We start from the raw sequence: 25,841 nt of genomic DNA, 5'->3' as shown, positions 1-25,841 counted from the left end.
CGCCACAAAAATTAGATCTGATAAGAAAAATCAGAACCAATAATTGTATTAATGTTTAAATTGCCAATAAAGTGTCTACGTCGATGAGTAGGAACTGGAAACAAGCAGTGATTACTACTATGATGTACCTCATCCTTTATTCACAAACAATAAGAATTTTTAGCACTTGGAATAGAATACTCGCACTTGGAATAGAATACTCGCACTTGGAATAGAATACTCGCACTTGGAAAATAATACTTACACGCATTTGAGACTTGGATAAGCTGGACACTCAGCGACTTCACATGGATCAATAAGACACTGAACAACCGGAACGTCTTTATCACAAATATCTGAAATGTTATTTTGTATTCAAAAATAATTAATATCTTTAATTGAATTGTGAGATTGTTACATAACATGCGCAATAAAGTCTTCGTTGACAAAAAAAATAATTGAGTCCGCTGTGATATCGGCGGGGACAAGGATCAGCGAATCAATTGGAAATCTAGGAGGACAACGATCTGAATAAGACACACTGTACCATTTTTTAAGGAAGTTATTCAATTTAGAAATTCCATTCTTTGAGTGCAAATGAACAGATATGTGCAAAAATCTTGGATTTAATGTTAAGTAATTTCACAATGACTGTTTCTGCTGTTTGCGGGATTTACTATCGTCGTCCGTTAAACTGAATTATACTTACCGCAATTCACCCTGTTTCCGTTATCAAAGAAAACGGCATTGCAGCCTCCACAGTAGTTTGATCTAAAATAGCATTGAAATAAATGATTGAATAAATGATTGAATAATCGAATAAACCATGGACCTATAATAGGTCCATGAATAAACGAGAAACCGTTTTTTTATATAAGCAGGTAGGCTACAAACACTTTATTATACTGTAGGCTACGCGAAAGTTACATATATTACAACAATAAAAATTTCTTTTATTTCGTGAATTATTTATCTTTAAAGAAATAGTTATTCATTTATAATCACGTAACTTAAGATACTTACAAACAAACAGCATTTGGATGGGAGGTACATTCGGCAAATTGACAGGGATCAACAAAACAATTAAAATCCGGAATTTCTTCTGGACAAGGACCTGAAAAATGAGTAGCATTCATTAAGTTGTTACTGTCTGGTGTTCTAAAGATTTTTGGTTGTTCTTATCCAGCTTGACTGAATTGAACCCAATATAATAGCGGGCATTCCTTTTCACGACGCGTCACGCGAATAGGAGACCTGCGCACGCTCAGAAATGTATGGGGGTGCGCAGAATGAATTTAAACATAGTCGAGTGGCGCGTCTTAAAAAGGAAAGGGCGCTATTGATTGTGACATGAAAAGGTCGCTATTAGACAAGGATAAAAAACTTTACAACCGTCAGTATATTTTATCATACGAACAGGCATATTTGTTTACATTCTTTTAATATTTTCATATTCTATGTACTATATTGTTTATATTATTGTTAACATTATTACCTTCACAATTTATTTTGTTCCCGTAAGTATCGTAGAAGACAGCGTTGCATCCATCGCAAAAGTTAGACCTACAAGAAACAATAACATTTTAATCTAGAATATATCGTAACTTTCTCGGCCTTATGAATTAATAGTTAAAACAAGATTTATAAAGACTAAACTAAAGACATTTTGTTAACGCTTGAAACTAAATATACTAAGATACTTACACGCATTCAGCAGTTGGATAAGCTGGACATTCAGCGACTTGACATGGATCAACAAGACACTGGACAATCGCAACTTCTTTATCACAAATATCTGAAATAATGTTATTTCATATTCTTAGATCTTAAGATCTTTTTTATTTTTGTTGCCAAAAAACAAAAATGTTTTCTTTTTAATTACAGCGCACCAGCAAACTTATATTTTGGAAACAAAATCATGCAGTTTTGGGCTGACATTCAATTTTTTGTAGAAAATCTAAGATTTAGGAAAAAGATGTAAAATTTATAATTAGGTAATACGCGCAAACGCAACATGCATGTATACTGTACGAGCGTAGTCTATTTTGTCATTTTACAGTTGTTATACTTTATACAGAGCAGCATAGGTAAATTTACGGGACGTAGGTGATGACGTCATCAAATGAAACATGAAGATAAGTAATTTGGAAGCTAATTGCCTGAGCAAGAACATATTAAAATTTGAAAAAAAAAAAGAAAAGAAAACTGACATACTGCAATTCACTTGATTTCCACTATCGTCATAAAATACAGCATTGCAGCCACCACAGTAGTTGGATCTAGGGTGAGGCAAAATTCATTCAATTTACTGATATGATGTTATTTTAATCAAATAAATTAAATAATTACCTTTGTAGCAATTATAATATTGTTTTGTTGTGTTGTCTAGCTTTTCATTTTTAACTTAGAAAGTTAGAATATTTTTATGAGACTAACTTTAAGACCAATCGTTTCGAAGAACAGCAGTAACAGATATGCATTTATAGATAAACTATGCACACTAAGCACCTTACTTACATACACACTGCATTTGGATAAGCCGGGCACTCAGCGAATTGACACGGATCAACCAAACAACTAACAACCGGAACTCCATCAGGACAGGGGGCTGAAACGGGTAAAGTTAAAACAGATTGTAAATTTCCAATTTATTTATAAAACATATTAGGCAAAATGAAAAAGGCAAATGGAACTATAGGCCTACACTTGTGTAAGTTAATTTTGAATATTATATTTGTGATCGTACATTCTAGCTTGAAATGGACATCGTCCTTTTCTTTCGGTTGCTTGCAATTTTCATAAGACTTGCACGTGTTTCATCAAGGAAATAGAGTACATTAAAGTTAAGAGACTATTTTTGGAGGAGTGTGCATTTTATTATAAGTAGTATAATTAATTTTCTTTTTGTTAAAATCTTAGTTTTCTAAAGATACGTACCAAAACAATTCACTATATTTCCGTTTATGTCATAGAACACAGCATTGCAACTGCCACAGTAGTTTGGTCTAAGATTTGAAAAAAAATTGAAAGAATTACAACCTCGCATTAAGTTTTGCTCTATCTATATCGAATCAGAAATATAAGAATCACTTACACACACGCACGAGCATCCGGGTTAGTTGGGCACTGGGCAACTGAACATGGATCTACCAAACAGTTTACTACGGGAGCTTCATTTGGACAGGGATCTGCGAAACAAAATACGTCACGTTGAATATTCGACTAATGATGGATGATATACTGTAGACCTACATTAACGTGTGGTTATATTGACTCTGTATCTGTTAATAAGTACCTACCGTTACTAGGAAGACAGTCACAAGTGTCACAGCTGAAACTGTCTTTCGTATACCCAAACGGACAAGGCACAGGACAAGGCAGTTCCATACATACATAATCTAGAATAAATTAAAACTGTTTTCTTTAAATGTATGTGATATATATAAGATTGTGTATCGGTACTTTATCAACCTTTTCTTTCTCTTTTGTGGCTTAAACCACCAATGTTATTAATTCATTAACCACCAACCTTATTTTATAACTAAAAATTTATTTATAATTTTTAAAAATCATTGAAGAACGAAAAGGAATTAAAAAAGAACAAAATTTAAAGGCGTTTTTATTACACAAAAGTGAGGCAAGCTGTTATGATTTTTTTTTTATATCTCGCAAAAGACATTTATTATTCTTTCTTTTGTCTTCATTTGATTAATTTAAATGAACAATAAAACAAAAGTATATATATTATTTAGGCCAATTTCATTTTAAAACTGCTTGGTTTAAATCTGCTGAATCAATAAGTTACCTTCACAAAACCGTCCTGTGTATTGCGATGTGCATATACAATTGAACAAGCAATTTGTAAAATCACATGTACCACCATTTCTACAAATAATGTCTCCGATTATTAAGCAAGGATTCAAAACTACTCTTTCTGAAAAAAATACAGTAAATTAAATATAATAATTATTGGAATCAGCTTTAAACAAAACGTTTGGTTTATGTGCGTATGTTTGGTATTTTAAATAAAATAGATGCTTAAAATGAGAGTTCAAACAAACAGAAGAAAAAAATAAAAGAGAAGAGACGAAAGCCATATACAATTACATAAAATTATAAAACAAGAAGTACTCAAAATAATTACAGTGAAATTAATACACAATAATTTGGAAAAACACCCTATAAAAAATTACCAATATAAAACACTTTCACAATATGGTAGAACTTTCAATCTATATTATGTACGAGCACGAGTTTTATTATAATACAAAACTACATACTATTTTGACAGTAGATCCCTTCGTAGCATGTGGTGCATTGACAGACGTAGCCAAGAACGGTCTTTGTAGGAATGCAGGTTGCTCCATTTTGGCATAAGTTCTCTCCAGATTGGCAAGGATTCAACCCTATTTGAGAGAATACAGAGGTCAACGTTAACATGAAGATGTTACCAACATTCTGGAAATCGTTCCATACTCTTAGTTCACAAGGAAGGATTGGTCAAACATGAACTTAAATACCAGATTTTAAATGACCATTTTTTTTTTGGAGATTTCTAATTTAACTTGGTCTTACCGCAATTGGCTTCATCACTATTGTCACCACAGTCATCAATGCCGTTGCAGACGTCTTGCGGTGCAACGCAGTTTCTATTATTACAGACATGGAATCCTGGTGTACATGATGGTCGCACTGAAAGAAACAGGTGTGATATATCAATGTGTATTATAAAATGCCAGTTGTCAATAACTGTACTTTCCAAACCCAAATCCTATCTTGTTTGCTTTCTTCGGTGATGAGTAGTACTATCTTTGCTCCGTAATATAAGATTTTTAAAGATACCTACCTTCGCAAAATTTACCAGTGTATCCCGGAACGCATAAACACGACAGTATACAGTCGGTAAAAGCACACGTTCCACCGTGCTGACAAGGAATACCGCCAAGTAATGAGCAAGGATTGGCAACTGGTTTAACTATAAGAAATAAGACGCAATTTCAACCGTTATGACATTTTAAGAAAGAAAGGCAGTGTAAATAAAATACCTAATTTAAAAATCATTAAATAAAGCACTTCGACGGCTGTTATGGTGTACAATAATTTACAATACAAACATGCATATACAATACAAATATAGAAATCCCAGATTACTTACAAATAATTTAAAAATTGGTTTACAATATAAATTGTTTATAGATAATTATATAGCGTTTTTAATGATGTTGAAAATAATAATCAATAATTAAGCGGAAACTGTACGGTACCTATCCCACAGAAATCTCCTCCAAAACATCCTGTACACTGACATCTGTAGCCACGCTGATCGTTATTATCGGGAACACACGTAGCGCCAGAAGTACACTGGTTACCTGCGCAAGGATTTGGTGGTTGAGGGTCTGTGTTGTAAAAAATGATTTTAATTTACGCTAAGTTCTGTAAGGAATTTCTATCCTGCTTCCATTAAATTGGAAAGCTAGTTGTGAAATACTGCAGATTTTACCGGAAAAGGGGTAACCTAAAAATTCGCATATAAAAACTGTCTACCCTATCAAACTAGTTTGACAAAACTAGGTTGATGTGCCCAAATATGGTAGTGATATAACGTCATTGTGTCCATATATATCACATGTTTTTGTCACATAAAGTTTGGTAGTGTAGACAGAGCTTTATACCATAATGGTTAAACATTTCGATTTCTATTTCATTATCTATAGACCTTAGAAAAACGGACATCATCCTAGTACATTGAAGAAAACAAGATATTAACTACATCAGCGCATAACAACTACAAATACAATGTATAGTTGAAAATAAATAATACTCACGACCCGAAATGTTGGTAATAATGCCAGCAAGCAAGAGCAAAATATTTACGAACTGCGTCATTCTATAGCGCGTCTTATTTTATGAGACAATATTAAATTTATAGACTTAAAGTCAACTATAAAACTGTTTCCAGGATGTATAAATCCGATCATATTAGTTTCAATAAAGTAGGATTTTATTCTAAATACATATTGCATTAACTTTAATACTCTTTAAAGATGTTTTTGTTATATAAAATGTACAAAATGCAGGCCTCTGAAACTTAAAGCTCAAGACAAACATTCTTAATACGTGACACATCACAGAGTACGTGTTAATATGTTAGCTTAGGAGGTAACGAGTCAGAAGTTTTTAATTAAGCCTCAACTCAAAGCAAATATCTTGTGCAGAAAAAACCTTTTTTCAATCAGAATAATTAAAACATTGGAATGCCCTGCCCGAGTCAGTTATTCAAAACTTACCAATAATATTCTATTGCTTTCTTCACTTTGATGGATACAAACTAGAAAATAGTTAATAAAAAGGTCGAAGAAGGTGCTCATTATTTTGTATCTGTTGTTGTGACAGCGCTTCTCTTATGTGGTGCCGTTGCCAAAACAAAACCGCGATTAACAACCGCGAGCGCATGTACTGTGCGCGTAGTGTTCTGTTTGACAACGGGAATCCGTTGATACGGGCGCGATTAAACTTCCTACGCCCAACGGCGCGCATTTAAGCAAAGATTGTATTGCGCCGCTATTTTCAATAGAACATTTTATTTATTTTAAGAAAACCCTTTCTGTTGAAATCATATTGTTTTGGCTGAAACCGTTTTTTTTTTCTTCAAAATATATACTCGTTATGAACTTTTTTTTTTTACAAAAAAAGATATCTTTAAAAGCCTTGTCTATACTATCAAACTTTATGGGACAAAAAATGTGATGTGCCCATATACTGATATATGAAAATGATAATGTCATAACACCACCATATTTGGGGATATCACTACTATATTTGGGCTCATCACACTTTGATAGTGTAGATAGGGCTTTGGGCTGTTCAATTAAGAATTTACACAAAGATGGAGGCTCTAAGGTTTTATCATCTTTGGACAAAACACGCACGTCGTATAGGCACATCGTGTTGACCAATCACAGCGACTTGTAGAAACCAAGCGTTTAATTCCCACACAAGGATCACAACACAAGAAGTAATTTAACCAATCACGACGCGATGGATAATAAATAGTTCTATTGTGGAAGTTTCGTGGCAAAAAGAGTACTGGTGAAGTAATAGTTTTATTTAATTGTGTAAGTTCCGTGGCAAGTAATAGCCGATCTGCCCATTGTTGTTGAGTTTTTTCAATAAATACTTCATGTTGTTTGATCTAAAGCCTTGTCTACACTATCATTGTATCAAACTTTATGTGTCAAAAAAGTTTGATGTGCCTATATATGGTAGTGCTATGCTTAAATATGGTAGTGATATAACATCATCATGTCCATATATGGGCACATCACATTTTTTTGACACATAAAGTTTGATAGTGTAGACAAAGCTTAAGAACAGTTAAACCTAACCACATATTACTTATACTTCCACTTCCACTCATGCTACAGTATCCTTTTGTCTATTGATTATGTTAGTCAACTGAAAGGCAGGTGATGTTCAAAGAGATATATAATATAAGATTGATGACACCAACATTCACTGTTTTAATAAAAATAGATTATTACGTTGAACTTGATTTAATCTACAAGGCCATCGTTTTATTTTAGTAGTCGTTTTAAAGTATCTTCATGATATCTGTCACATGATACAATATTAATCAGATAATCCAAGTATTAACCAGGCGATCCTACTTCCTATCTTATCTAACTGTGTGATCAATATATTTCTTAAGCCAAATATTTAAAATTAACTTTGATTCCTGTAATAATTGTTTAAATACCAACATATTGTGGAAAACGGTAAAAGTAAAAGAATAAACAGCATCGCAGTGTAAAAATGTAAAAACACTGTGTGGGAAGTATTCGCAGCCTAAATGGGCTTAATTGGGCACAGGTGTGGACAACATTTATTCATAACCCTACTCTTTCGAAAGATTCACTAGCTTCTTTCCACGTGTCTTATCCAAGAGAACTTGTTTTACCACTAGAACCATGGTATGATCGAAGAGCTACTTAAACCCGTGGCGACTGTTTGGCTATCATGGTGCGGCGCCCCTACCTGAATCACTCGTCTGGCCAGATTTTGTGGGTGCCAGATGAAATTATACTACAAGTTCAAAGTAGATGGAATACCCGGATTAGCTACTTAATATGCAAATGATCATTATCAACTGTAAGATTTAATCTAAGGGATTAAAGCAGGCGATCCTACATCCTATATCAGCTTTTATAAACATTTGTTTTTGTCCGATGCAACAATTATACTTCAAGTTTAACCAACCACCTAACATGATTATGTATCTTAGGATTGTCTTCATTCTCCTGGCCACTGGTACAGTTGGTGCCGCAAAATGTAAGTAGATTTTAATGATGTATTTTCTCTCTAATATTGATATCAATTCATTTTAATATTTGCTTCGACTGTTAATAAATTACTCTTTTTTATAGCACTATGTCCAAAGGGTGTTGATGTGGTAGCCTGCCTAATTGACCCATGTATGTTTGCCACGTGTCCTGCAGATTCGGCGAATGCACAATGTCGGTAATTAAAATTTAAACTGAAAAATAACTTCTTAAAGTCAGGTACTATGTACGATAAACCATAGAGATATTATAGTTCTGTGGATAAACATTGAGCAAATATTTATATTACTCCATATCTGATTCCAGTTTTGTAATTATGATTCAAGTTTTGTAGGCCTATACACTTGTAGGCCTAAAAGCATTTGAATTGTTTGACTATTTCGTTCGTCTTACAATATTATACAAGCATTGTATTCATATGATGAAGATTCGAAATTTGCCTTAATTAATTTGTTAATTCTTAATTTTGACAGTGCACGTTGAAACTGCTTTAGTATTTCGATTTTACGCTTTTTGAAACAAATTGAATTTGCAACCATTGTACTTCTTAGATGAAACATATGTTGAAATTCTGGTTCTTCCTTCGAAAGTAAAAACACCTTTTCTTTACTTAGGTCCAATTATTGCGGTGGTTGTAATGCAGTTTTCTACGATTCCAATGGAGTAGAAGTAAATTGTGCTGGTAAGTAAATATTAATATAAAAATAAATATTAATCGTAAAATTGAAGAAGGTCTACCGCAGTCTACTATACATATTTGTAGTTATTATTAACATTTTGGCCTCTAGTAAATCCGCCTACAAATTTTTATTCTTTGAGTATGATTTTAATAATCGGGCCGAGGAGGCCGTTACAACCTGCTATTAACTATTTTTAGGGCTAAAGATTTTCGCAATTCTATTCAATTACATACTACTTATATTTATGTAGTCTGTTTCGTTTTTAGTATGTCCACAAATAAGATGTGCAGCTCCTTGTCCATTTGGAACCGAAGTGACTTCAGAAGGTTGCCCAACTTGTACATGTCTCCCAAACCCAGGTATGAACAGCGAATTATAGGCACCGTTAAGTGCTACATCCATAGATTAAGCGCCGAAAGCGTGGAGAAAAGATAACGACAATGAAGCATGTATCCCTACTTAACGAGGGTGTTGATTAGTGGAACTGGTGAAAACTTTTAATTATTTGTATTAACTTTACTCGCTAAGGTGGTTCCACCCTGTGAGGCGCCTCTGTGTAAAATATTGAATAAAAAAAACACAAAAAAATAACTTTACTCCAGGCTGCCGAAAAACAAGCCGTACTGAAAGGAAAAAAATGCCCTTCCACCACGCCTATTTTAACTATATCCTAATTCTGTTTTCATTGTGCTATAATAACCTGCTAAATAATAATATGTAATATATTGTAGCTCCATGTCTTGATGGCAGACCACCATTTGCATGTAAAAGAAATCCTTGTGATGGCACCACATGCTCTGCTAATCCACTGACCTCATGCGTGTAAGTAAACTTTTTCCACCCTCACTCTACAAATTACACATTGCGTTCTTCCTTTCTTAAAAGTATGTAATGCAAATATTATATTGCTCTATGAAGGCATTATTGTAACTGTGAACTAAAGGCCATTTTTTCAGATATCAATATATGCATTGTAACAGACTATACAGAACAAAATGCTTTTCTTATTTGTTTTAACAGACCAAATTACTGTGGTGGATGTTTCGTTGATTTTTATGATCGCAATTCAAACATTGACGAGGAATGTTTGGAAACAAGTAAGTAAAGAACTATCAACGAAACGCTCTTAAAATGAGCAGTTTTTAATACTAAATGATTAAACATACTATTAATAATTGTTTTACACTTCAGACTGTCATGGGGACCTAGTATTTTCCGAGTGTGCTAGTGCTTGTCCACCGACGTGTAAAAACCCAGACATCGTCTGCAAAGCGTTGTGTCGACCCGGATGTACATGCCCAAAAGGTACGATACTCACACGTCTCCACTCAAAACAATGTGTCCGCCCCTCCAGATGCAAATGTCTTGGACTTAAGGTAAGTTAAGTCTATGAGAATGTGTTTTTTTAAGTTACCACTGTTCATTTTGCCAATAAGAACTATTTTTACTTAAGTTACCGATTATTATACAGTAGCGTCAGTAATTACTATTTTTTTACTTACGTTACAACTGTTACTTATTCACTTAAGTTTGTTATACAGTATTGTAAATACACTAATCACTTTCGATTATTTTACAGTAATAATTTGATGCTTTGATTTCATTTTAGGGTTCTCTTAGTGAATGCAGACTTGAAACTGCAGACGAACAATAGTTTTTACCATCGATACGAGTTCTCAGAAAATAAATGTTTACCTAAACAATGAGATACAAGAGAAGCTTTCAATTCAATTCAATTCACATTTATTTACTCATCGTTTATAAATACAGTTTCATAGCATAAATGATCCTGCATAGAGAAGTTTACACTTCTGTTTTCGCAGGACCCTTTTACATAAAAAACATAAAACAATAAACACAACATAATAGATACAAAAAAAAAAAAAAAAACATTTCCTATATACATTTTAGAGTTGTTCATCATCAAAAAGTGATACTGTTTTTCTAACATGATTATTTATACATTTTGTCTTAAAAAAGAAGATATTCAGTTTATTACTTCCAGTACATGTGGATTCTTTCTATATATATTATAGCAAAAGTATGAATACATATAATATAAAACAGGCTATGTGTGTATACTCGCACACACCAACACAAATGCATAATATATGCATCTATATTTTATGAGTGAAGCATTTTAAGTTCTGTAATTCGATAAAATGTCTCTTTTTACATATTTTTTTAGTATTTTATAATTGTTGTTAACAATATCTAAGTGATTTCTACAGAGCTCGTTCCATAGTTTCGGTCCGTGAATACTGATAAAATGTTGACCAGACGTTAACCTAGAGTATGGTTGTTTTACGCTACAAATATTTCGAAGATTATGGGTAGTATTTTCGTTTCTTTTGAATATCATTTGGATTCGTCTGGGTAAAACATTGCTTTTAATCTGGGCCATGAAACCTAGGACGGTAACTCTGTTGATATCTTGTATGTTAAGTATATTTAATTGCTTAAACAGTGGCTCAGAATGTTGCCATGGCTTTTTAAATAAAATTATTCTAGCAGTCTTTTTCTGGAGTTTAAGAAGGGATTCTAGTGTACTATCATATGTACTGCTCCAAATAATGTTTCCATACTGAAGGTGCGGTAGAATTAATGTATTATACAAATTTGTTAAAATATAATTAGGAAAAAAATGTCTAGTTTTTATCAATATTCCAATAGACCTAGCGGTTTTTTTGCTAATAAGCCTTATATGATTTTTCCAGCAAAGGTTCTCATTTATTACAACCCCAAGAAATGTTACATTTTTTTGTTGTTCTAAAGTAATGTTATTCATTTTTAATTCAATGTTGGTTGTAATAATACGCCTTTGGGCAGTTTTAAAGATTACGTAATTTGTTTTGCTGGTGTTTAATAAAAGTTTATTAGCTTTGAACCACATATTAATTCTATCTAGTTCCACATTCATAGTGTTTGCCAATGCGTTCAGGTTATTTCCACACATGAATCCTGTTGTATCATCGGCAAAGCTAATTAATTCAATTTGTGTACTTGAGTTACATATATCGTTTACATATACAAGAAACAACAAAGGTCCCAAAACGGACCCTTGTGGAACACCAATACTAGTCTCCTTAATATTAGACGAAGTACCATTTATAAAAACATATTGCTTTCGTGACTTTAAGTAGTTACTGAACCATTTTAGTGTAACACCTCTTATACCATAGTGGAATAGCTTGTTCAGTAATATACTGTGGTCAATAATATCAAATGCCTTTGACAAATCCATAAATGTGGCAATTACGAACTCTTTGTTTTCAAATGCCTTTAGTATTTTGTGGATCAGATCAATTATAGCTTAAGAATGTCTACAATAATTTGTCTTTATTTGAATAAGTGTTATTATTTTTTAATTTAGATAAAAATTAAACATTATTACACTGAAAGGGCAGTTTTAATTTCGAATAGGCTACTTTTTGGAAAAGTCATAACTGAAAAGTACTTGAATGCGCAAGATACGTTTTGTTGCGGGCGGATAACCAAACTCGTCCCAAGTGACGAGTTTCATGTCTAGTTTGAATAAGTGTTATTATTTTTAAATTTTGATAACAATTAAACATTATAACTTAAAAGCAATAATTATCTGCATGCTACAACACAGCATTAGGGCCTACTTCAAATTGTTGATAATCGACTGCTCTTACAAACCAGCACAAAGCACATTATAACTTTATGGAGTGTGTGGGCTCTAGTTTAATTGAGAATTTGCATATGGACGGTAATTACTTCTATTGTGGAAGAGGCGATCAATTACGATTTTAAAAGTAAATACAATTAAAGGAATCTTTAATAAGTACATATTAATTTTACTTCTAATTAAATACTAATACATTTATATTTTTTACAAGGATATTAATACATTTATGTTATGTTAGTCAACACTGCGATGTTTGCAGCACTGTTGCGTCTTTCGGTTCCCACTTGTGTTTTTGCAATACAGTGCTTTCCGTCAATACGTTGCTGCGTTGGAAATCACACTTAATTCATCTTAATTAACCAGAGGGGTAAGACGTTTAATATGACAATACTTTAACACTTTACTTTACAAACTTTCAAAAAATGTGAGACATATATTTCTTTTATGTATCGAACCACGTTTATTTACTCATATTATAATCATTATTTGTGCAAATTAAAATTAAAGTGAAAATAATTCTAATACAATTTGATCGTGTGTGAGTATTTAATTTACAAGGCTATAGTTTTGTCAAGTTTTATTTGTATATATTTATTTATTTTTTGGTCATCACTTTTTTTATTCGTGTTATCTTCATGATCAATATTAAACCAGAACTACTAGAGAGATATTCCGAAGACAATCCAACAGACGATCCTACTTCCTATCTTATCTAACCGTCTGATCACAAATTTTATTTTGAAAGTTTTCGTGAATTACACCCTTTCTCTTATCAATAAATAACTAGAGTTCACTGTAGTTATTATAAAGCAAATGTTTCTCATCAACTCAGCTTCCGATATTTAAAAGAAAAAAAATCATAATGTGGAAAGAAAAAAAAACCACATTTCTCTATAAGCATAAGACAGACTTTGGTCGTGTGATCCAAAGTAAAGATTATTAATACATCAAGTCAAGTTCAAAATAATATTAAATATCCGGATCAGATACTTACATATGCAACTGATTATTATCAATAATAGTACTTAAGATAATCCCGAGGATTAAAACGACCGATCCTACATCCTATATCAACTGTTATAAACAATTGGTTGAGCCTGATGCCATATTTCGTATTGTACAAGTTCTCGATCATGTACCTTAAGATTGTCTTCTCTCTCCTGACTGTTGGTACTGTTGGTGCCGTACTGGAAGCCGGTAAGTTTAGGCCTAGATTATAACTTTTCTAAGATGCTTAATTTGTTGTTACTGTTTTATTTATTACACATATATTTATGCTTGAAAATGTTTGTTTGTTTGAAATGCTGTATTGGACATTTTCGAAGTTTGAAGAATTTAAAGTTCCTTTCCAACATGATGTAACTACTACACTGAATATGAATTCCATGTTAGACAACGGTAATATCGTATTCATCCTTATCCCTCTCTGATCTTTTATTCAGTGCGGCCTCCACAACATCCATGTTTGTATAATTTGTGTATGGCAAGATCTACTTGCATTCCTGACAATAGCGATCCGAAGGGATATTTTTGTGAGTGTACAAACTGTTATGGAGGAGAATTTTGCGACAAAGGTTTGTAGTATTTATTTGTAACAAGATGTTCATAAAGCTCTATTTCCGACATTTTTTTTAATACATTCTTTTATTTATATTTACTGTATACATTATTGCTATTTAAACTGATAAAAGTAATCGAAAATAATGCGGAAAGAATACAACTTAAAACTGCAATATTCAATTTTAAGAGAAGACAAACAATTGCAAACAAACAAATGCAATAATAGAACCATAGTTTACTCTCATAGAAATTAATTTCATTGTAAAAAAATTGTTTTTCAGCTAAAGTTTTTAATCCATGTGTTAATTCATTACTGTCGATGCATGCATAGTGGCGCATGTGATATTGTTTGTACTGTAAAGTCTTTTTTTTCAATTATGTTCAACAGCTAAGCTAGTTTCTAACCTGTGCTGGATTGACGGCAACCATTGTTTAAATGGAGGTTACTGTGACTTCACTGACTGTACATTATCATGTGTTTGTCCATCAGGATTCACAGGAGACAAGTGTCAAAATGGTAATTTACAAAGTACAAAGAAATGAAAATTTTTCTAACGATTTATTGAACAGATCGAATTAACTATTAACTCGAATTAACTATTTGCTTATGTAATATTCTTTCAAAATATTATAAACAAATCATATTTATTTATAATACTATGTTTAGAACCACCAGTGAATCCCTGTGTTTCTGGAGAACACCAATGTCAGAATGGTGCAACGTGTATTCCGGATAAAGTTGGCCTCGGCTACTTTTGTCAGTGTACAAATTGTTATGAAGGAAAATTCTGCGAATCATCTGGTTCGTAGCCTTTATTGTGTTCTTTACATAATAAATTGATAAAAAGCCATTGATAAAGAATGTTTTTGACCATATTTTATAGAAATGTTTGTTACCTAAACTTGAATTCGTCGATATTCATTATTTATCATCTTAGCAGAAGATCGAAAACAATATTGGATAATAAAACACTTTAGAAAAAGTTAGTTTACGGTACATGAAATGTAAATATTATAATTGAAAATATTTTTTTGTTTGTTTTTTGTAGCTGAAGAAGTTTATAATCCATGTGCTGATATTAATAACAGTCCTTGTTTGTTTGGCGGTGTCTGTGATTTCACAGACTGTACATTCAGGTGTATCTGTAAACCAGGTTATTCTGGAATTGTATGCGAAAATGGTGAGTTAGGTCTACTACATAAGAGAGATAAGATGTGTAATAATTTAAAAACTTCTTCTAAAACTTGTTTAGATAACATAGATGTAATGGTCAAAAGATGCATTGAAGTGATACAAACATATTACTTTCCGATCAGATTTACGAACACGCGGAGGAATTAAAAAAAAAATATCAAGATATTAAAAAAAATGAATATTTATTCAATTATTTTTTTTTCAGAACCACCAGTGGATGCATGTACGTCTGGAGAACACAACTGTCCAAAAGGTGCTACGTGTGTTCCAGATAAACTTGGCCCTGGCTACTTTTGTCAGTGTAAATCTGGTTCGTGGTCGTTTTAATACTTTTTTTACATTAAAACTTATGCATTGTTTTAAAGATTATTGTGTTTTAACGCACTTTTCAATCATCCGATTAGATATTACTCTTCAAGAAACACTGTACGCATAAATTAGTATTTCAGAAGTAGAGTACTGAGAAATTACAACAAATATTCCCTAATTCTTACAAATAAGTATTTACATTTTGGTATTAATTGTGTTCTTCAGCTAAGCCAGTTGCTAATCCGTGCTCAAGTGACAACAGTCCTTGTTACAATGGAGGTGTCTGTGATTTTTCTGGCTGCACATTCTCATGTAGATGTCCGCCAAACTTCATTGGTGAATTGTGTCAATATCGTAAGTTACGTTGGTTCTTTCAAGATTTTTGTTTATTTTGCTATATGTAGGAAGAATTTATGTCAACATAATTCTAGAAATATATCCACGTGTGAACATGCTATACCTTGTAACACTGAAATTTATGAAAAAATAGGCATTGCCTGGATCAATGACATACATCTTCTCTGGCCCCTGGATAATAACATGCTATGCAAATTGACTTTTATATGTAATAACTATAGTTTTACTATTTATTAGCACAATGTCCAAAGGGTGTTGAGGTGGTATCATGCCTAATTAATCCATGTGTGTTTGCTACGTGTCCTGCTAATCAGAACGCACAATGTCGGTAAGTTAAAGATGTGACTTAGAATTTTAAAATCGACTTTCATATTTACCTTTTCCACTTTTTGAAACAAATTCTTTTTTGCTATTAAACATTTTATACCTTTCCATTGTTTCTCCATTGACATTACAACAACACAATTAATGTACGTTTTTAATCAAGTAGTGCAAATTAATGCGGTGTCCTACGACAAATACTTTTGTTTGTAAGGCGTATTTCCTATTTTTTTGAGACAGCACAGCAGTGTTCCCCTCGATTCCATTCGCTTGTTCTTATTACATTGCATGGATTTAGCACCACAATGGAAATAAGTTTGCCGTATCGGTACTTTATTGTGTTTTTATCCTATGATTTTATGTCAGAATAAAGAAATGAAATAAATGAGACTATTAATATAACTTGTTATGCAGCTTTTTCGTATATTTACACAATATTGAAACAAATAAATGTTTCTTAAGAGGAATAATGTAATATACGTTGTCATTCTAAAATCTTCTCATCGCATTAAAACAAAGGTAACATACATTTTCTTTCATAGGGCCAATTATTGCGGCGGTTGCAATGCAGTTTTCTACGATTCCAATGGAGTAGAAGTAGATTGTGGTAAATAAATATTAATATTCAAATAATAAGTCGTAAATCAAAGTACCGTATCTATATGGTTCCGGATATAATCTATGTTCTACACTGTATTTTTACCTAATATTGGTAAAAGATAAATATTTTGGCATACATGGCGTTTCATACGTAGTGGGGGGGGGGGGGGGGAAGGGTTTCCAGACAAAAAATCAAAATGCCGATGGTGGAATAACATAAAAATAACTACAGATTTTGGACCATTCTAGCACCATTCGTTATTATCATTATGTTAATATTTAGTAGTTGTTATTACTTACAGATTTATATACGATCATGTGAAGTGCTATATATTTGTCTATCGATTGTTTAATTTATTCATGTTTGTATCGATAACATTAATAGTGGCAATGGACGTAATATCAATTTATAAATAGAGCGGCCATTATCAACCAATTAAACAGCGTTTAAACGATGAATTTTTAATTAATAACTAAACTAATTGACTATGTGGTTGTATCAGTACTATCGTAAAAAATGACAAATTAAAAAAAAAACACATGTATTTTTATAATGTTACACCAGTGCATCCCTGCAATTCTGGAGAACACCAATGTCAGAATGGTGCAACCTGCATTCCGGATACAGTTGGCCTCGGTTACTCTTGTGAATGTACAAACTGTTTTGGAGGAGAATTCTGTCAATTTGGTTTGTAGTGGTTTTTATACTTTAAAAATGTTGTACCTAATTCAAAAATATTAATTTATTAGATGTTTAAAAGCATCATTTAAAAAGATTTTAAATGATGTATTTCAGAAGTAGGCCTACTGATTAGAGCATGCTTGTGAAAGTCTACATATATAGCCTTATTAAACATATTGTTGTTTCCTTCCTGTTGTTTTTCTACACAGATATATGCTTATATATTTTCAAATGCGAACTATACATTGTTCTTTTCAATTGTGTTCTGCAGCTAAGCCAGTTGCTAACCCGTGCTTACGTAACGATAACCCGTGTTACAATGGAGGCACCTGTGATTTTCCCGATTGCACATTACGGTGTAGATGTCCACCAGGATTCACTGGTGACTTGTGTCAATATGGTAATTTACGTTGGTTCTTTTACGATTTATGTTTTGTTAAATATACGAAGATGATGTAGGCGGTATAATAATATCAGAATTATTTTTTTTTTTTTATCTGATGTGGGTTCATCCCAATTTTATTTCCATACTTATGTTCTCTTTACATATATTTTTCTCTAAACATTTTCATTCCAATACACTTATATATATATTATTATAATAACAATGTTTGTTTTCATCATCTGTTTACTTACACATTTTTAGTCGCGTGGAAGTGACTCTATAGTTCACTATGTCGGTCGGTCGGTCTGTCTGTCTGTCTGTCTGTCGGTCTGTCGGTCTGTCTGTCGGTCTGTCTGTCTGTCTGTCGGTCCGGTATCACTATGCGTTTTATCGCTTTATGACCTTATCTTGATATCAGTTTAATCTAGCTAAATCAATTTTTCTCAGAATATTCCTTATGGCCAGGAATCGATGTGGTTATGTTTTCACGGTGCGCAATAAAAAATTACGCGGTCTACGCACGATTTAACGAAATCACGTTTGTAATCATATCTTAACAACCATGAATCACAATTAAATAAAATTTGGTACTCATAAATTTCAGGGCATAAATCATCATATGGCAATACAATTACGTGCGTAGCGCATGTAACGCATGCGTACGCGCGCCTAAAATTTTCAAAATTTATTTTCGATGAAATAAGAGTACGTTTCAGGCAATTTTAAGCGTTTACAAAATTGCCATGAGTGCGCAGATTTTTGCGCGCGCACTGCGCGTTAAATGTTATTACGCACTCTTTTTGCCCGATTTCTGTTTTCTTGACTTACTTTTCAACTCGAAATTACGTTATACGAGCACGTCAAAAGTGACAGGCTACGCACGTGTAAATTAAAAAAATATAAATGTTTTTAAACATTTCAACATTTTTAAACATGTTCAGTAATTTCGGTCAGTATAGTTCACTATGCCGGTCGCTCCGTCTGTCTGTCGGTCTGTCTGTCTGTCGGTCTGTTTGTCTGTCGGTCCGGTATCACTATGCATTGTAGCACGCGACTTGATGGCTGTTGGCCTTGTTTTTAAAGCGTTTTGTTCATTTGTTTACATAATCACATTGATTTATATCTTTTCTCTTCATAGTTTCCTCTTTTTATACATATTATCTATAACACATTTTCATGAACAAGCTTATTTTTCTTACATAGGAATTTTTTTTTTATCTACATGCATATTTATTTCATACAATTATAATACATTTTATGTTAATAAATCTATCTAATTTAACATTTATTTTTCTTTGGATTTATCTCTGCAAAAATATTTTTATTTAACAATGCATATTCTCTCTTATTAACTTACTAACTATTTACTGTAAACATAATATTTTCCTCATCCTTTAACATTGATTTTTTTTTAAATATTAAATTAATAAAAAAATATAAACATTAGTATCAGAATTATTCGTTAATATTTAGACATCTGTCTTTTAATAGTTGAATGCCCAACTTCAACGCCTTGCCTCACAGCAAAGTGTGCACACGGGTTTATAGTTGATACAAATGGCTGTCAGACGTGTAATTGTCTTCCTGGTCCAAGTAAGTAGGCTATTATATAATTATTAACAGGAATGTCATTTAGCTTAGGTCGTTACAATTTTATTATTCTTAATTGTAATATTCTATTAACTTACAATAATTTTAATTAACTTAACCTACAAGAACAGTTTCTACTTTTTCCATTCTTAACTACAAATATACGAATTAAACCATCTAGAAAACAATTCCAAATTTGTTTTAACATATCTCTGGTTTGTTTACAATTAGCTGCTAATGTCACGAGCTATAATATGGTTATACGAGCCATATTAAGTGAGAGTTTAGTAGATTTTGATGTAAATTGGCCGTACCACAGTTGATATAACCTGACGAAATTAATTCCTGAGAAGAAATCCGAAAACGATTACTATTGATTTATATAATAATTCATATTAATTGTATTGTTGTGTAATATTATGATTTATATATGAATATTTCAGAGCCATGTCCACAAGATGTTCAAGTGTACAATTGTTTTGTTAACCCATGCGACACTGCCGTGTGTCCAGCAAATTCAGATGCTATTTGCATGTAAGTATAAAGTTGAAATACCAAAGAAGATTATTTTCAATTTTCTAAACAATAGTATAATGTATATAGAATAGGCCTATATAGTATATATAGTATATGAACTTTATTCACTTAAATCAAAAATAGTTACGAAGAGTGTTTAATATTCTTACACACAAAGTGTAGGTTCATTCACAACCTCCCAAAAACCAAATTAGTTACAAAATATGACGGTTATTATAGTTTGACAGTGTACACGAATATGAATCACCTTAAGCCAGTCTTTATGACAAATGTAAAACCCTCATATTTTCAGAGCTAATTATTGTGGCGGCTGCAATGCTGTTTTCTATGATACAAGTGGAGTCGAAGTTAACTGTGCTGTAGGTATGTATTTTATATTTTTTTTTAAAGCGGCAGAGGTGATCAGTTCTGAAATTTGTATTTATAGACATCAAAGAAAAGCAATGATGTGTATATTGTAGTGGTAGACAATGGTGTTAAAATAGTGTACAATAAAAATAATAAGTGATAAAGAAAAAAGTAAAAATGATGTTCGTGGTGTTGTGTATCACTGTAAACCATAACGACATAAATACACACTTCCACAACTTTTCCTCTTCAGTTTGTAAAAAGATCGGTTGTGCAAACCCTTGTCCTTTTGGAAGCGAAACTGATGCAAATGGCTGTCCAACCTGCAGGTGTCTTCCAAATCCAGGTAATTAAAATTGAAAAGTAAACAAAAGAAAAAACAATTATCATTGTCACGTTAATCTGCATTAAGCTTGGTTCCCACTAGAACGTAACGCAAGGACGTAAACGCAACGCAAGTGAATTGACCAATCACAAGTGATGGCTTATTCGCTTGTGATTGCTAACTGTCTATAACTTTGCTTGTCATTGGTTAAAACGCTTGCGTTGCGTTTACGTCCTTGCGTTACGTTCTAATGGGAACCACGCTTACGGAAACATTTGATGAAAAAAAAACATTTAGCAATCACTTTTATAAGTATCGTTGAAAGTATACCTTACTACTGTGTTTTAGTTATTGTATTTTAATAAGATGTATAAACATGAACAGTAAATATGATATGAATACGATAGCATATAGTTATTTTGTCGTACCTATTAAGACTAGTAGTAGCAGTGATATTAATAGAACTGCATGTATTTATTTATAATTTAGCCCCATGTCCAAAGGGCAAGAAACCAAGTAAATGTAAGAAAAATCCGTGTGATGGGACAACTTGTGAAGTTAATCCAATGACGGCATGTGTGTAAGTATTGAATCATCCATGCCTCTGAGAGAATTTAACTCCTTTAAGGCCCATTTACACTAGGGCGATACCGATCGACGATAAGTTTTCATCCTAGAACTATAGGATTATCATCTATGCTGCCTTTGATGAAAATAATATTTCCACACGTCTAATTTAATGACGCCATGATTAGTAAGAGCAATAATATCGTTGCAATACAACGATTTTATTGTTTTTATAGATCATGATGGCAATTGATTGGATTTTTAAAATATTATTTTTATCAAATACAGCATGCATGATTTATCTATATATCGTCGATCGTTATCGCCCTAGTTTTAAATGGGCCTTTATAGATGAGGAAAGGGACTGCATTAAAAATAGGAATGCAGTCGTCTGAGGTTGATAAATAATGTTTTTGACTCAAGAAAGGAAGACTATAAGTTATCGTCTTTATTTCAGAGTTCCCTCATAATTTAATATGTTATTTGAAATAAAATAAATAAGAAATAATACGTACCAGATAATGAATACATTTTCCAACAAATGCTTGAGGAAAGTACTAATCGAACAAGGCCATATACCTGGCTGCATTCATGTGCTCAAGTTAGTGTGTACCGACCAACCAATCGACCAACTGACCGACATAGTAAGCTGTAGAGTCGGGTTGGACGCGAATAAAAATGACTAAACTCCAAGATTTTATTATACTGTAATTAAGTTAATGAAGAGTATGGTATTTTTTTATATTAATCAAAAGACCAAACTACTGTGGAGGATGTTCTGCCGATTTCTATGATCACAACCTAAACATTGACCAAGAATGTTTACAAGCAAGTAAGTAGGCCTACTCATTTTTACATTGTAATACATATCACAAACATAACTCTTACTCTTACTAGAAGATCCTCACACATATCTCCTATTTTATATAACCTCCATTGGCTACCTATTGACTCCCGTATAAAATATAAGATCCTTTTACTAACATTTAAAGCGCTACTTCTTAAACAACCTACTTATCTCCTTGATCTTCTTCCCACCTACACCCCTCTTGCTTGTCTTCGTTCGGTTGATCAAATCCTACTACTTGTTCCTAGAATTAACACCAAATCTGGACAAAAGTCTTTTATGTTCTCTGCTGCTTCTCTTTGGAATTCTCTCCCTCGTCATTTTACTAAATCAACTTCTATTGCTATTTTTAAAAAAGAACTTAAAACGCATCTTTTTAACATCCAATATAAGCGCCTTTGATTTTTACTTCGGTTTAGTTGATTCTGGCGCTACAAATACCTAAATTATTATATGACATCGTTCTGTTTGTAATCAAATTCACAAAATCTTTAATCCTCGTCATAATCACATCATTGTCTTATTATAATCTTTATCACAACATCGAGTCGTCATCACCATTATCATAACGCTGTTGCCATGCTTAGGTAGCAATTATATTGCTGTGTTATCATCGTCATACCAGGGAAATGTAAAATAAAATTACTTCTCCTCCTTGGTCATACTATGCAGTATCATCACCATTATCTGATAATCAGTATCTTATCTTATGCAAGTGCAAATATAAATTTGCCTTTTTATTCCTAGATTTTTAATGATTTATTTATTTATATTATAGCTTAAGACATATAATATAGATTTTAACTTCTTTATTGATTTAAATTTTTTTATGAAGAATAATTATAATTGTATAACTCTTTTCAATTTTCATTTTGGTGAGCCACTTGACAGTGATTTATTTCATTTTTGGTTAACCAGTCTTTTAATTGGATTTCGAACTCTTGTTTTTTGTTATAGGCCTATATTTCTTTTCTGGACGAAATAAATTAAAAAAATCTTCATCTTCAACGAAGAAACTTAAACACGTCTCGAGTCGACGAATGAAAACCGATTTTTCTACAATGCTGAACTAAAGACCAATGTCATTCTATTACTTAATAATATATATTTATATATTAAGTCATCTACCTAAATAATCATTTCATTTTAGATTGTCCACAAATAAGATGTGCAAATCCTTGTCCATTTGGAACTGAAGTGACTTCAGAAGGTTGCCCAACTTGTACATGTCTCCCAAACCCAGGTAATTCAGTGAATTCTACGAAAAACTTACTGTTTCGACATAACGTAATCGGTCCAAACATAAATAATATAGGCATAATACACATACTCAACGAGAATGTTAGTTTAGTAATAGAAGTTGTTTACATAAATCTCTGTCTAAACTATCAAACTTTATGTGACAAATATATGGAGACGATGACTTCATATCACTACCATATACGGGAGCATTGACATTGACATTTTTTGTCAAACTAGTTGACAGAGTGTAGACAGATTATAGATAGAGAAAACCACATTTTAATTTAAATATTAATTAGCATCAAAACGAAAGAAATATATTGTTGTCTCTGTCTCATTAACTACTGATCGGTTTTCGTTTTGCAATGAAATACCTAAACTATTTAATATTTTTTTAGCACCATGTCCTAATGGGAGACCCCCATTTGCATGTAAAAGAAATCCTTGTGATGGCACCACGTGCTCTGTTAACCCAATGACGTCATGCGTGTAAGTAACTTTTTGTTCACATAAAACATATCCGCACCCCAAAAACTCATGCGCAAGATGTTGTCTTTTAATGAATTAAAATATGTATAATATGAATTGTTTTATAGCATATATAATGCGTGAAGAATCATAATTTAGATAATTAAGCAACCAGTCATAATTTCAGATGTAGGCCTACGTGTTCTAACTGAAATTAACAGAATGTTTCCATTGTTGAATCTTTGTCGAACTTTCTTTTGTTTTAACAGACCAAATTACTGTGGCGGATGTTTCGTTGATTTTTATGATCGAAATTTAAACATTGACGAAGAATGTCTGGAAACAAGTACGTAAAGAAACTTAATAGTAGTAGTATTGTATGTATTGTTTATGAATGTTCTGAGTATCAATTAAAAATGTGAAAGCTATTCATCATAACTACGTCATACTGTGAGAACGAGAAATGATTCTACTAAAATTGTTTTATATCTCAGACTGTCATGGGGACCTAGTGTTTTCCGATTGTGCTAGTGCTTGTCCACCGACGTGTAAAAACCCCGACATCGTCTGCAAAGCGTTGTGTCGACCCGGATGTACATGTCCAAAAGGCAAGGTACTCACACGCTTTCACTCAAAACGATGTGTCCGCCCCTCTAATTGCAAATGTGTGGGACTTAAGGTAAGTTATGTTTTTATATGATTTTTTTTATATAATAATGTGGATAAAATCACTTGTATACGAACTTTCGTTCTTATATCTTCACCTTTTCCTTATATTTTCACTTTTCCCCTTATTTGGGTCATATGCCTACTCGGTTAACCATGCCTGCTTAGAATATAATTTCCATATATTAACCGCGTTATATTATTATATTGCATATATAAATTAATGATGCACTTTGATTTGATCTTTAGGGTTATCTTGGTGAATGCAGAATTACACCAGACGAACAATAGTTGTATGCAATACGAGTTTTCAGAATTGAAAAGAATTTTTTACCCAAAGTGACCTGTACCAGAGTATCTTAAGAATGCTTGTTTATTATGTTTGATTTTAATGAATTAGTCTGTAATTTTATTTTATAATTTGATAATTAAATGACATAGTATAAAACTGACTCGACGAGAGGCAAAATAACAAGAGGCAAGCCATGATTCAACGTTGCGATCTTTATTTGATCATCATCAGGAACGAACAATAATTCCAAAGGCACACAATTATAACTACAGTCTAATAAGTATGTGAATGAGATAAAACAATTCTGATCCGGCCAAAAAACATGGTGTAGGAAAATCAAAACAAAAAGCGGCACTGCACACAAGTAACACCAATTATTGGAGCTTTCAATTATGTTTGAATAAATTAGGCCCTATTGCTTTAATTTAACCGTTATTTGAGTCATTTTTATACTATGATATTTAAATATAATCAGTGCATCTATTGATAATTAAATGATATGTACAAAAACCTATCATGATATCAATGACAATTTTCATGCCATCACATAGTTTTTGTAAACATCATTCATATTTGTTGATATTAATGGTTTTGAAATAGGAGTTGTTAATTAGATTAATTAACAATCAATAACAACTCTCTGGTTTTGAATGTTTTCACACTCACGCCACATTAATTTTGAACATAAACATACAAACGTATGGTATTGCTACTGGATATTACAATAAAATGACAACAATCATGTTCTGGGTTCCTAAATGTTGTTATTGTGAATTATGTAGTCAACTTATTTACATATATTCTTTCCTTAAAAAGTGGAATGTAAGTAGGGCCTGCTATAATTAATATTGTCCTCATTTAACATTTATTGGGTTAATCATAGAGATAGGCCTATACAAA

The 25,841-nt window shown here is 32.3% G+C and overlaps 2 protein-coding genes and 1 long non-coding RNA gene across 3 annotated transcripts; 2 read left to right on the top strand and 1 right to left on the bottom strand.

Annotated features, from left to right (window-relative positions):
- Positions 1-2,213, bottom strand: LOC140040229 (uncharacterized). The gene is made up of 7 exons (XR_011842697.1): positions 2,194-2,213; positions 1,684-1,774; positions 1,475-1,542; positions 1,003-1,093; positions 689-750; positions 245-335; positions 1-17 (listed from the first exon to the last, which is right to left on the bottom strand). It is a non-coding gene; the product is annotated as an uncharacterized lncRNA (long non-coding RNA).
- A 5,742-nt stretch (positions 2,214-7,955) lies between these two features.
- Positions 7,956-10,854, top strand: LOC140039563 (uncharacterized). The gene is made up of 8 exons (XM_072085174.1): positions 7,956-8,307; positions 8,403-8,496; positions 8,933-9,000; positions 9,265-9,357; positions 9,730-9,820; positions 10,019-10,095; positions 10,190-10,374; positions 10,608-10,854. Exons 1-8 carry the CDS (start codon positions 8,205-8,207, stop codon positions 10,650-10,652), a joined length of 756 nt encoding a protein of 251 aa, XP_071941275.1. The 5' UTR covers positions 7,956-8,204; the 3' UTR covers positions 10,653-10,854.
- A 2,927-nt stretch (positions 10,855-13,781) lies between these two features.
- Positions 13,782-25,687, top strand: LOC140039562 (neurogenic locus notch homolog protein-like). Its single transcript, XM_072085173.1, has 22 exons — positions 13,782-13,847; positions 14,093-14,224; positions 14,599-14,727; positions 14,878-15,012; positions 15,260-15,391; positions 15,611-15,715; positions 15,940-16,068; positions 16,309-16,399; positions 16,935-16,999; positions 17,558-17,680; positions 17,946-18,074; positions 19,551-19,652; positions 20,093-20,183; positions 20,479-20,549; positions 20,788-20,880; positions 21,349-21,439; positions 22,182-22,258; positions 23,424-23,516; positions 23,914-24,004; positions 24,253-24,329; positions 24,478-24,662; positions 24,899-25,687. Exons 1-22 carry the CDS (start codon positions 13,784-13,786, stop codon positions 24,938-24,940), a joined length of 2,247 nt encoding a protein of 748 aa, XP_071941274.1. The 5' UTR covers positions 13,782-13,783; the 3' UTR covers positions 24,941-25,687.
- The last annotated feature ends 154 nt before the right edge of the window (positions 25,688-25,841 follow it).

This window comes from Antedon mediterranea, chromosome 2 (genome assembly GCF_964355755.1).
Source record: "Antedon mediterranea chromosome 2, ecAntMedi1.1, whole genome shotgun sequence".
Lineage (NCBI taxonomy): Eukaryota > Metazoa > Echinodermata > Crinoidea > Comatulida > Antedonidae > Antedon > Antedon mediterranea.
The sequence above is the reverse complement of the archived record's forward strand: the minus strand, read 5'-3'. Positions and strand labels throughout refer to the sequence as shown.